The sequence below is a fragment of the Brachionichthys hirsutus genome, unplaced genomic scaffold (assembly GCF_040956055.1).
Source record: "Brachionichthys hirsutus isolate HB-005 unplaced genomic scaffold, CSIRO-AGI_Bhir_v1 contig_987, whole genome shotgun sequence".
Classification (NCBI taxonomy): domain Eukaryota; kingdom Metazoa; phylum Chordata; class Actinopteri; order Lophiiformes; family Brachionichthyidae; genus Brachionichthys; species Brachionichthys hirsutus.
Window position 1 is genome coordinate 251,027 of NW_027180338.1, and position 13,061 is coordinate 264,087.

At 42.4% G+C, this 13,061-nt stretch overlaps 1 protein-coding gene and 1 long non-coding RNA gene across 2 annotated transcripts; both read left to right on the forward strand.

Moving 5' to 3' along the window:
- Nucleotides 1-161: 161 nt before the first annotated feature.
- Nucleotides 162-2,453, forward strand: LOC137913666 (P2Y purinoceptor 1-like). The gene has a single exon (XM_068757302.1). The coding sequence runs from the start codon at nt 162-164 to the stop codon at nt 1,224-1,226; it is 1,065 nt and encodes a 354-aa protein (XP_068613403.1). The 3' UTR covers nt 1,227-2,453.
- An 8,679-nt stretch (nt 2,454-11,132) lies between these two features.
- On the forward strand, nt 11,133-12,823 carry LOC137913678 (uncharacterized). Its single transcript, XR_011106376.1, has 3 exons — nt 11,133-11,315; nt 11,397-11,488; nt 12,704-12,823. It is a non-coding gene; the product is annotated as an uncharacterized lncRNA (long non-coding RNA).
- The last annotated feature ends 238 nt before the right edge of the window (nt 12,824-13,061 follow it).

The following is a 13,061-nucleotide window of genomic DNA, read 5'->3' on the forward strand; positions in this document are numbered from 1 at the left end:
TAACAGATCAAGCAATATTGGTTCTGAAGCAAATAAATGTCACTAACATGTTTAATCTATTATAGTTTGAGAGGTTTGAATAACAGAGATGAGCATCGACATGAAACATTTCCAATGTTATATGTCCCTCTCATGCAGTAATCGGACCCGCCCCTGACGCCATGACGTCGTACCTCAACTTGACCTCCTTGCTGAATGTAACAGATCTCCACAATCACACGCAACAAGGATGTATCCTGACAAAGACGAGCTTGCACTTCTACTACCTGCCCACTGTGTACATTGTTGTCTTCATCACGGGGCTGGTGGGCAACAGCCTGGCGATTTGGATGTTCGTGTGCCACATGAGACCCTGGAGCAGCATCTCCGTCTACATGTTCAACCTGGCCCTGGCTGACTTCTGCTACGTGCTCTCGTTGCCCTTCCTCATCTTCTACTACTTCAACAAAACTGACTGGATATTCGGTGAAGCGCTGTGCCGGCTGCAACGCTTCGTGTTCCATGTCAACCTTTATGGAAGTATTCTGTTTCTGACCTGCATCAGCGTTCACAGGTACAGTGGCGTCGTGCACCCGCTCAAGTCTCTGGGCCGGCTGAAGAAGAAGAACGCGGTCCTCACCAGCGCGCTGGTGTGGGCGGTGGTTATCATAAGTATGTCCCCCATCCTTTATTACTCCAGGACCGGCGCAAAGCCGAATGGCACCACTTGTTACGACACCACCACCGTGGATGAGTTATCCGGCTACTTCATCTACAGCATGACTCTGACTGTGTTCGGTTTCTGCATTCCCTTTATTATCATATTCTGTTGCTATGGCATGATCGTCAAAGCCTTGATCTACAATGAAATGACCAACGCGCCGCTGCGGCAGAAGTCCATCCACCTGGTCATCATCGTGCTCGTTGTCTTTGCCGTCTCCTACCTGCCTTTCCATGTGATGAAGAACCTCAACATGAGGGCCAGGCTGTACTTCCAGAGCCCTGACATGTGTGATTTTAACAACTGGGTCTACGCCACCTACCAGGTGACGCGGGGGCTGGCCAGCCTCAACAGCTGCGTGGATCCCATTCTTTACTTTCTGGCCGGAGATACCTTCAGGAGGAAGCTCACGAGGGTGACTAAAAAACCCTCCAGGAAGGGCGAAACTGTCCTTCAGTCGAAAAGCGAGGAGACGGCTCTCAACAGTCTGGCTGAGTTTGCGGAGAACGGGGACCGCCGGCTGTGATGGGACACGTTTGTGTGTCAAGTCACGGCTGTGGAAGGTTTTGATTTAGACTCCACAGCGCAGGACGGATACGTGCTCTGTGGAGATTGAAGGCTGAATAGCACTGAATAAACTGTATGATAAATACTCCATTATGTAAACATGTGACTGTCATCGCAATCCTGCAGCCTATATCGGTGTTAATATCCTCTTGTACTGTATTGTCTCGCACACGTGTTGTTCCCTTAATCTTAGCGCCACCACGCTTCGTTTGTATTGAGTAATTAAAGTACCGGTAGCCTAGCTTTGGGGCAAATTGAATTTCGTGACATGGGGTAAATAGGCATTCATTTGTTCTAGATGTGGATGAATAGCAGCTCCTCCAGCCTCTGAACTGAGACGTAATCAATAACTATTAAGCAGGTAAGAGCTTGCGGTTAAAGGCGCGTAAATGAGAAGGTAAATGCACTGAATTCACGACTGCTGCATAAACGTGCAGACTTTGATATGCACTGTGACACACGAGTTGCTGCTATCTGTCACTCCTCATTTCTTCCAACATCTTCGGGTCTAGAAATCTGGCCGAGTACTTTTTCACTTTGACAGCTGTGAAGCTGAGATTCTGCGACGACAAGTTAACCCAATTAATCCATACAGGGGGAAAAAATACGCAGTATTTGCATCACATCTGTGTCTGTGATATTACAATGAGTGTTTCTTTGGTGTACTGTACAGGGTGTTGTGATGTTCCAGATGAGTTTGTGGTGTTAATGTTTCCGTTGAAGTCCCACCTTTAGTGCATGGATCCAGAAGCAGGGAAACCAGAGGTTCTGCGTACGACAGCTTGTATGAGATACCGCAAGGTTAAAAACTGCAGTGTTGACGTTTTGACGTTTCCCCTTTTGAATCTGTTGTAATTGTGATGAAGAAATGGCTGACGAAGTCCCTTTGTACATATTTTACCCGGAATTATTCAACGTTTGACGTATGTAGTAAGACCTTTGTAAGCATGTAACGTGCTCAGCTATTTGCCATGACAGGAAGTGAAACAATGTCTGGGGCCACGTGTACCTCTTTCAATAAATTGTGATATTTAAAACATGATCGTCAATGAAAGAGGATTAAAAAAAAATCCTAAAATGACGGGTCATTTTAAATCTGTGATTAACTTGCATTTGAGGAGTTAAATGTCTTAAATGAGTACGTTTTGGAGAGTTCCGTTCTCTTGGCGCTCCTCCTCCTCTTTCTTCCTACTGCTGTTGGGGGGGGGGGGGGGGGGCAAGAAGCAGGCCAGGCCTCTTCCTCCAGTGGCCATGAATAAAGGCAGCTTTTGAATTGCTGCCTTTGAGGGGCAAACTGCGTATTTGATGTTGTAAATGTGTGTTTGTGTATGTGTCTCTGTTAGAGAGCCTAAAGGCAATACAGACCTTTTTGGAGTAAGTGGCTGCTGTAGCTGTTTGTTGGTTTCTGGGTGTTGTTTCATTGGAAAGGGGGGGGGGCACTGTGACATGAGCCAAGGACCACATGAATACTAATATCTGTTCCTGATTATTTGTCTAATGTGAAGCCTCCGTGATCTTGCGTGCACATAATTAAGGGAAAGGAAGGTTCAGACAGCACCAGAACAAATCTTGACTTGTAGAATGTTCGAATGCTTGCCAGCGTCTCCACCCTCCCTCCCTCCCTCCCTCCTCAGATGCCTTTCGCCTCTTTTCTCTCACGTCTCCCTCTGTTCTAGAATTAGAACGTTTTTCTTCACTGCATTTTTGTACCTCCGGGAGGAGCTCTGGTTGAAGAAGCGCTGGGAGGAGACGGTCCAGTAACAGAGAAGAACAGACGGGTGTGAAGAGTAATGGGAGTTGTGGAGAACAAAGTTTCTGATTGTGTTCTTGCCTGGGACTGTATGGCGAAGTGGGGGGGGGGGGGGGGGCACCACAGGCCACAGGGTAATCACAGTCAGGACAGCTAATCTAAGATTCTGCTCTTGGAGATTTACAGTGGGAATGAGTACAACCGCATCCATCACAGGAGCAGTGCCAACCACGCAAAAACCAATTACAATCAGAATGTCAGTGTGTGGTCCTCGGTGGGAAACCGTGTTATAAACAATGAAAGGACAAAATTGAGCACATCTGCTGACTTTGTAATGCTGCTAAAAGCCAAATGTTCTACTTTTACATGTGATATTTTGCTGCGTTTGCAATGCATTGCACAAAGAGGTAAACCATTTGCAATACTGAGGCAATGCGGAGCCTTGAGAGCCATTCGTGAGACAAGAGCAGTGTTTGTACACAGCAAGATGCATCTTCTAAAAAGGGATAGCAGCTTCCAGCACATGTTTTCAACAGTGGAAGTAAAGTAAACACATTAGAAGAAATCACTGTCTCTTGGCTGCACCATAGTGCGACTGGTATAATTTATCCTTCAGCTGTATTCATACCATCTGCCGGCATACTTGTGAGGAAGATCCAGACTGATCAATCACTGCTGTTCAGGTAAGAATAACTCACTCTTAACTGTTAGCCAAAAATGTGTGTGAAAGCACCCGGGCTGTTGATGCTTGTCCAAATACAAAAGCATGTGTTCCTGTGTGTGTAAGGGTGTGTGTGTGCGTGTGTAGGTGTGTGTGTGTGTGTGTGAGAAAAGAGAAGAAAAAAAATCAGAAAGGGCATGGAAAGTTGCAACAGAATGAAAGGCAGCTGCAACCAGTTAGAGAGCGCTTGCGGAAGGACACATGCCCACAAACACACTCACGTAGAGACACGCTCACACATGCACACACATGCACACACAGGAGTTGATACAATTAATAGTGTTGTGCATGTTGGATGGAAGACTTTTCCTTTCAAAGCCATCGTTTGTTTCTCATACATTCCTGTCATTTACACATCTCAATCATGACTTAGTTTCCTGCTGTCACTGTCTGGGGTTAGATCTACCCAATAGCGCACGCTATTTCTGTTAGCCAATCACCTGGCTAACAGAGATCTTTCTGTACAGACGGTCCACTGCCCACAGGCTCACCAACTTCTACCACATCAGTCTGAGCAGAGTCATCAGCCGCCACAACCAGAGAGGGGTTCGTTTTCTTGCTCATGGCTGATGCCCTTTGATCCCAATCTCCCCTATGAGTCTAGTGCTAAAGATTTCTTCAAATCACATATCATCTGCTGCAATAATCAATTAGCATTGCTTCACTCACTTGTCTTTCCTGGTTGAACTGCTATCACTACCGAATCTGAACATCAAGATGTGAAGATGGGAAAACAATTTCAAAAAATTAACAAACAACACACAATTATATCCGATCTAGGAGGAAGCATGTATTTTGCTTACATTTATATTGCGTTACATTTATATTATACTAATATGAAACCAGTGATGAAAGTACAATTTTTAGGTACTCGGAATATTGAAATTAATTTATGTTCCGAACCGCATTGTCCGTTATCAGGTCGCGGGTTATGCTGGAGCCTATCCCAGCAGTCATCGGGCGAGAGGCGGGGCACTCCCTGGACAAGGCACTTTTCAAGACGGACTTCACAAAGTGCTTTGCAGTAAAAACATTTAGTATTTAGCCATTGTAGCAAACACATAAGCAGCAGCATTTGCAATGCAAAAAATATAATAAAATCAATAAACAGTAAAACATGTTGAGACAAGTGTGGAAAAACTAAGAAAGTAGTGGAAAGAAATCTGATTAAAATATTTATTAGTAGTAGTAATTTATTTCAGTCAGTATCTTAAATGAGAACAAGGAATTTAAAAAAAAAATCAACAACATAACAATGACTGAAAAGGTATTGGCGGAAGTGAAACACTTATTTATGCCAACCCTTATTATATCTTGAATGAAAACACCCAACTTACCTAGTAACATACAAAATAAACAAAATATATATAATTCCTATATAAATTTTAACAAAATAAATCTGTATTCGTTATATGCCCATTTCCTTAGTTGAGTATGGTCCATTCAATCATTGTAATGTAAAAAACAACCAGCAACAACAGAAAGCAAAAAAACCCAAAAGTGCAAAAACAAAAAAATATTTTAAAAACAAAAAACAAAATGAAACAAAGCAAAATGAAAAACAGACAGTTTAGGTGTGTAGTGCTGCATAACCAGTAATTACATTGGATTTAAACCTTTTTTTAAATGATTGTACTGTCGTCGAGTTCTTTAATGTCTCATCCAGGCTATTCCATAAGTTTACTCCTGTAACTGAGATGGATCTGCATTTCGTGTTTGTTCTGGCTTCTCTTTTTTGATATATATAAGTTCCCCTCAATTCATAACCGGTTTCTCTTTGTTTGAACCTTTTTTGAATGCAGTGTTATTATGAATTGAATAACTTAAACACTCTTATTATATGTGGTTGCTATCGACAGTGAAAGTCATGTGACATGAGTGTCTTCGGGGAAAAATATTTTCTGTCTCTTTTGGTCCTGCCCTTGACGTTCATCATCTTGTCAGACATTATGAATTGGATTTCTTTTTTGTTTTTGTTTGCAAACTGCCAGGTTCTAAAGCATGTGTGGACAAGCACACACACACACTTGAAATTGACGGTGTGAGCGGGATAATGAGTGGTGACTACCTTCATTACAAACTCCATTATGACTTGCTTATTGCTTGGACTGCTGCCACTTTTAGATTGGTTGTGTATGTGTGTGCTTGCGTGTGTGTGTGTGTTTGTAGGTATATATACTGTAGATGTAATAACAATGCAGGAATGTGACACAAAGCAGAAAAAAATGCATTGTCATTTTTTTTTAGCTGTTCAGCCACTCCAGTATAGAATCCTGTCAATTTTCTGGAGTCTCTCGGCATCGTCATCGATCTTGTCGAAAGGCGAACCTTCATCTTTCTTTTGGCACGATTGAGGCCACGAAGATATGATCAAGCAGTTTCCTCCAGCACGAGAGGAGGATGCCTGAACGGCCAGGAGTGATTTGGCTTGGTTGCCATTTCAGCTACATTTCATATTGTCTTGTATTCTTTCGGTAGATCCCATGCAGTAGGCTGTACATTTATTTAATAAACATAATTAAAGGTCTGACTGTTTCCTGTTTGATGGATATTAGAAGATTACAAGACCTTTTTCTCAGAGAGCATCACAGCTGGGTGACAAGACTGCTGTCAGACACAGAGCAGATGAGCTGGCCAATCTGATAAGAGTTATGAAACAAGCCTAGCTCTGAAATGAACTGAGGCTAAATGACCGTGTGCCTGCTGTTTCACAGCTGAGGACAGGAAACTTATTAGTTGTGCTGTAGAAGAATTAAAAAAGCTATGGGAGAAGAAAAAAACAGCAAAGCTTAGGCTAATGTTAGAAAATACTTCCTTATAAATAAAAGTCCTGCATTCAAAATGTGATGTTTGTAGAAATATATTTTATCATAGAAATGCAAGTATCGACTGTGTACAAGTACAAGTCAGTATTATAATTCACTGTGCAGTTTGCAATGTATTATACTGTGAATTAAGTTTTAGCTAATTAAATGACAGTTGGGTGATTTGACAGCATTAAATCATATTCTATAAGGTGTGACATCATTTTCTCATTATTGATGACCTGTGAGAATTTGACTTCTGTAAAGTCAACTTTTCAGCATTTTGCATTTTCCAGTCCTGCAAAAAAAAAAATGCTAACGATTCCAAGGAATTGAAACACTGGGAACCGGTTCTCAACAAGAACCCGTTCACGATTCCCATCCCGAGAAAGCATTTTCTGGGTAAGCCCAGCGGGCGATGGAATGAAAGACGGAGCAGCGAAGCCGCTGTAGTAGAGGAAGGCGGTGCTCGAAGACCACATGGCTCCGTGATTTCAGAGAAGAGGGGAAGTCATATTGAAAAGCACAATTTATTGTGATTGGCCTTATATGGTTAAATGGACTGCACTTAAATAGCGCTTTTCCATACTTTGCAGTGCCCAAAACGCTTTACAGTTTTGGACTCACATTCACACGTTCACTCAAGTGGGCGACTGCTGCCATGCAAGGCGCTGCCAGGCCCAAGGACACTTCGACATGTGGACAGTCAGAGCTGGGATTCGAACCACTGACCTACCGATCACTCTACCAACTTAGCCACAGTTTTAACAATTCTACTAATCGGAAAATGTTTACCCCTCTGGAATTGTATCGTGGAGCAATTTCAGCAAGAATGGATGATGTCAACAATACACAGAGAAAACAAAGGTTCATTTAATCTGTGTTTCTTATTAAATATTGTTTACACATTAATAAAATGCAAGCAACCGCATGAATGAGTAAATTATCTGAAGCCCCAAAGGGTAATGAAAATGCCCCTTCAAAATCAACTATTATGAGCACATGAAATGCCTTTAATAACACCATGTCCCTCTCTACATGTCTCTCTCTGAGCCTCATGTGTTTATTGGCATCAGCTGTCCTTGGTGCTGAATAGAAAAAAGGACATTATTTCCTTGAATGGGATTAGAGAAAGAAAGATCCACTTCATGCTGCTGGCTGTCATTTCAGCGCTCAGAAGATCAAATGGACATGTCGATTTAGGACACAAGCTTGGATTATACAAAATGTATTGCTTTTTATTTCTATATGTTGGAAGAGACATGATTGTGACGTCATTTTGATGTCAAATACACAAATAAGACGACAGCACATCTTCCAGTTACTTTTCACAATCTCCTAAAAAAATGGCTGAACCCAGGGGTCAGATGAAGAGTTCAAATGGTACAAGCAGCTCCATGCGGGAACGGCAGTCTGCTTCGTTCGACTCCGATGTCATGTCTTCATCGTTGTCGCCACAACTTGGCCAGAGCAGCTTCAGGAGAGTCAGATGCACAGAGGACAACTTCCCCTGTCCGATACCCGGCCTGGCATCAGACATCCTATGCATGAAAGTGAAAGAAAGAAGCAAGAGCAGTAATTTGCTGCAGTTTGTAAGCTCTACTACAGGACAAAGCAGGAGGCCGGGAGTCCAGAGCAAGGAGCACCAGATGTTACAAAGCAGAAGACCGTCCCTGTTATCTGTATCCTGCTCTCCAAAGACCCTCTGGATACCCCCCCCCCCCCAAACCTTCAATGTGTGGAGGAGGCAGATTACAGTCCCTCCTCACAGCACACAGCGTATGCAGCGTGACATTAGTGACTGATGGACGCTAATGCCCAGAGACGGGTTGAGGACTCCATCTCTGTCTCCTGGTCCTGATGCTGTCAGGGTTTTAGTTGCCTAAAAAAAATGTGATGCAAACTCATATATATTCAAATATGACTTGACTGGTGTTCATTATGCTGCACTTGTGTTCATCTGCAGAGAGTATGGATTCATAATTATCTTAAAATACTCCAGGCCAGCACAATATTGAGATAGTGCTGCACGTCAGTAATTCTTTTTAATGGCTCATTATATATTTCACCACATTTTGGAAGCTAATACTGCACTGCTTCACGGTTTGTTTAATAACTTTTGTTCCTGCTGTGCAAATTAAATTACTCTGTATTATTAAAGTTGAAGAGATCACCTAAATTGAACTTAGCTGATATTAAACCGGGAAGAATATCCCGGGCATGGATCATAATCCTGTCTCTGCGGACTTGCATATTATTTTAGCTCCCTCTTACGACCTAAAAAACTGGCAATAGGTGTGTTGGTAACTGCATTGTGTGCATGTTTGATAATGAATAGCTCCATATTTAATGGTGTGAATAGTTTCTAGTCTCTCTATGCATGGAACTTGTCCACGTTACACCAGCTGGGATAGGCTTAGATAGTTCTTCTTGTTGCTGCCAAGGATAAGCAATTATAGGATGGATAGATGGACTATTTACACGAGAGGCTTCTTCACAGGCTTTAACACTACTTTAGCTTACTTTAAATTAAAATCTGTCCCCACTGTTGGACTCTGAAATGATGATTTGAATGGCATTTCTTATACTTTTATTTTCTCTATACTTTTGTTTTTTAATCTCAGTGCTTCTTTCACCAAGGAAAGACTGTGTATCAGCAAATTACTGGACACGGTGGATTCTGAAACACATGTAGTAAGGTAATAAGCAAATAGTCTTTTATCTATGACCTTTCAAATCTATTAATCGGAAAAGGAAGTCAACAGTGAGAGTCCTGTTACGGCCGGCTAGCAGGCCCCAACACACGAGTTTATTTAACGGGTTCAATAATGGGGTGAGAAAGTCAGTATCAGAGGTGTGTGAGGGCGCATGTTGCCAGTGAGAAGAAAACACCAACAGACAGTATGACTTTGGGAACGGACCGACAGGGAAGCAGCAGCCTCCGTGTCTGCAACAACTGCCACTGCGATTGCTGATCTCAGACACTTGGTGGCCGGGTAGGCGGGGAACACTGGCCAGGTGTTCCCAACGACTTGATGCCAAGTCAGCTTTGGAGGCAACAAGTCGGGCCAAAGCCAGGGTGCTGTCACAGTCCAGCCAAGAGGTGAATGCTCTGTTGTCTTCTGCGGGAGTTAGGTGCTGCTCAAAATCCCCTCAGAATGTTGCTATCAACTTTGTATCCAAGGTCTTTTTAAAAAAAACAAAAGCTTCACAGACTGAAGATTAAGTGAGATTTTCTTTAAACTGATATTTCTTTAAACTCAGCATCATGGTGAGTTGGTGTTCAGTGCTGCCCTTGTTTTGCCACTTTCCCTCTCTACCATGTGTGTGTGTGTGTGCGTGCGTGCGTGCTGGAGATTTCTGTGCATGGCAATCTTTTCCTCTGTTACCTTGCGTGTTCTGGCATTAAATTGTTAATGATCCACCGGAGATAAAGCTATGTAATCAAGAATCCAGCTTCCAGTGTGAGTGTTTTCCTTCGTCGTTAGAAAGCGACGCACCTGGGATGCTTGGCTGTGGCTCTTGGAAGTATTTTATTACTGCAACATTGTTGGTTTAGGTGTGTTTAAAGCATGAAATTTACAGAAGGATGGTCCCGTCATTTCCTTATCTAAATTGAGATGAGTGACACAGAAATGAACATAAAGATCGTAAAGATCATGAAATACAAATATTTGACATTGTAACAAATATTTGTGCCCGTCATAGGACTGTGCTTCTGCTTTGAATTCTACTTGCATACATAAACGCATTGACGATATTTTCAACCCGGCACATAAAGGCTTCTCCACAGTGAGTTTACACACTCCTCCATGAGATAGTGCGATGATCGGCAATGTGCATTCTCCTCTCAAAGGAATAGCTGACAGAACAGCTTGTCCTCTAAAACTGCTTCACACGTCTGAGACTGAGAATGAATCAAAGACGGGCTTGAAACTAGCTTTCACTTCCAACATCTAGACTTTAAATTTAACTTGTGAAATCCTCTTCTCCAACACTAAGTCCCCTCTTCCTCCCATCCTTAACCTCCAGTGATTTGTCGCTCTCTCCCTATACACCTCCATTTCCTGTTTTTCCATTCCTGTTTTCTCTTCCCTTCCGACCTTGTTGTTCAACGCATCAACGCACATACAGTTGCACTTCATATAAATAAACTACTCATGCATAGGTGTCCTGTTGACAACTTTTCTGAAGAGGTTGCCTGATTGGACAAAAACAGCCATTCCTACATCCCCATTCTCTCTGAGTCAGGAGAGAAATTGGGATATGAAAACGGTGTGGATAATTAAAAAGGAATATACTGCTATGGTGAAACTGCTTGGGTGCTCAAAATAACTTAAAATTAAACTGGATCAAGTTCGCAATTCACAAGTTTGACAGTTAATGTTTTCTTCACTGGTTACTCAGCGTGTGTGTGTGTCTGTGTGTGCATCTGAAAGATGATCCACTTGTCCTGGATTCCCTGCTAAACTTAGCAGAGTGACTGTTGTCATGTTTGAGCTGTCACAAGCATGTTTCCCTGCGAGAACACTCCCCGCAGGCCAATGTGCCTGTTCCTTCAGCCTGTTGCTTTCATACCGCGTGGACCGATGCCATGGACAAGAAGCTCGCTGATCCAGCCAGGGTCGACTGTTGAGACAAGGTTCAGTCCACTGGTGACTGATTTTTCCTTTAAAGGTTATTCAAGGTGCTTTAAATAACTGTCTGAACCAGAAAATGGGGCTTTCACTTTCTGCATCACCAACGTATTTTTCTGTCACTACTGACATTCTGGTAGGACACATAATGCAGGGAGTGTTGCGGGCTTATGTCGTCTTCCCAATTACACTCCCTCGCTCTGTTTTCTCACTTCAGACAGATCGACTGCTACAACAGCATCGCGTCACGTCAGGAGGCGCCTTCACTGCTCCCTCTGGCAGGAGAATTTCCGTTGAATCCTGCAGTGTGTGAGGCACATTATTTTTCTATATTGCACTGAGTGCATGTTTGAGATTCAAGAGAAGATAATTTGCAGCAATTCTCAATTTGTGTGTGGTGAAACCCAATTTCAAAATCCGTGAGGATTTATTTTAAGCTCCTGTGGTGTGAAGCCGGCATTATAATTGGCACGCTTGAAGTTTAGCAACATGCTGTCAAACATTGCAAAGTGCACCTTCAGTGAGGATTATGTGCTAACACTGTTGTGTGATTTACACAGAGCCATTATGGTAGAAGGTGTGATGTGTAATAGTACACCCAATAATTTAGCTGATAGTCACATGAGAAGATTGATACAGATGACAGTATCAATCTTCCGTCTGTTCCTTCACTTAAAATAAAAAGATTTGACCTTTTGATTTTTTTACACTTTAATTACATTCACAAATGTACAGTTTCACATATCAACAAGAAAGTGCTTCAAATACAAAAATTAGAAATACAAATAAATAAGATTTTAAAAAACATCAGTGCAATGCTTATCAATCAGCAAAGTAATTTGTCCTTTTGTCTGATATTACAGCAAAATACTGAAGCTGCTTCTTGACCTGCTTTATTCTCCTCTAAAATGTGTTCTTTCTACATGGATTGTGAGCTTCACTTCACCAGAATTAAAGTTTAAAAGCTGCCACTTTTGTGATTTGCTTTTTTGTATCCTGCACCAGAAATAAATAAAAATTCCAATACTAATATTTTCACTAAACAAATTAAAAATATTTGTCAAAAGAGTGAAGAGCCTCCCCTCGGCTTGCTGGTCCATGCAGTGGGTGCACTGTTACACTGCCCTTTCTTTTTTGATTGCTTTTACACAGTTTTTGTAAAGGACTTGTTGGACGTGTGCTGACCATGTTTTACACAAGAGAGATTCTGCATAGAGGCTGGATGCCTCAATGCAGCCTAAAAGGTAGTTTAAATGTTTGAAGACATTTCCCCTCTTATCCAAGGGGCTTCTTCAGTTCTCAGAACCTATTTCAGCAGTGGTGACTGCATCCTGACAGGACTTTTTTTCAGAGATACAAATTTTCCAAGACAGCTCTTGATTCAGGAATCCCTCACTGATAAAAGGGAACACATTTGACAAAGTGATATTAGACACTGGCTGCTACAAATGCAGGACTTGTTTGAATAATCCATTTAAAGATCTCTCTCAGTAATTTTACCTGCACCATCTTCTCCAAAAACAGACCTCACGGCGCTGTGCCCGATGATCCCCCCCCACCCACACCATTCGTGCCACCTCCTCCTACTGCAAGTATAGCTGGCCATGTCTCCCTAACAGTAAGATGAGGCCACTATAGAAGCCATAATGGTGTCTGTCAGAAGAAGACGTCCCAAGTCTTCCCTACAGTGGCAGGAACCAGTGAAACATGAGGTGAGAAGGCGGTCGCTTTATTTGTAGCCACTCAGGGTCTTCAGTGAAACCCCAGTGGACCTCCTTCCCTTTTCGATTCCTATTTTTCACAGACTAAGTGAATGTGTGGGTGGGGCCGCACACATACAAAACACACACACACACACACACATTTTAATTGTGTTAGCAAA

Coding starts and splice junctions, on each gene's coding strand:
- LOC137913666 (XM_068757302.1), top strand. CDS start 162: ATGACGTCGTACCTCAACTTGACCTCCTTGCTGAATGTAACAGATCTC.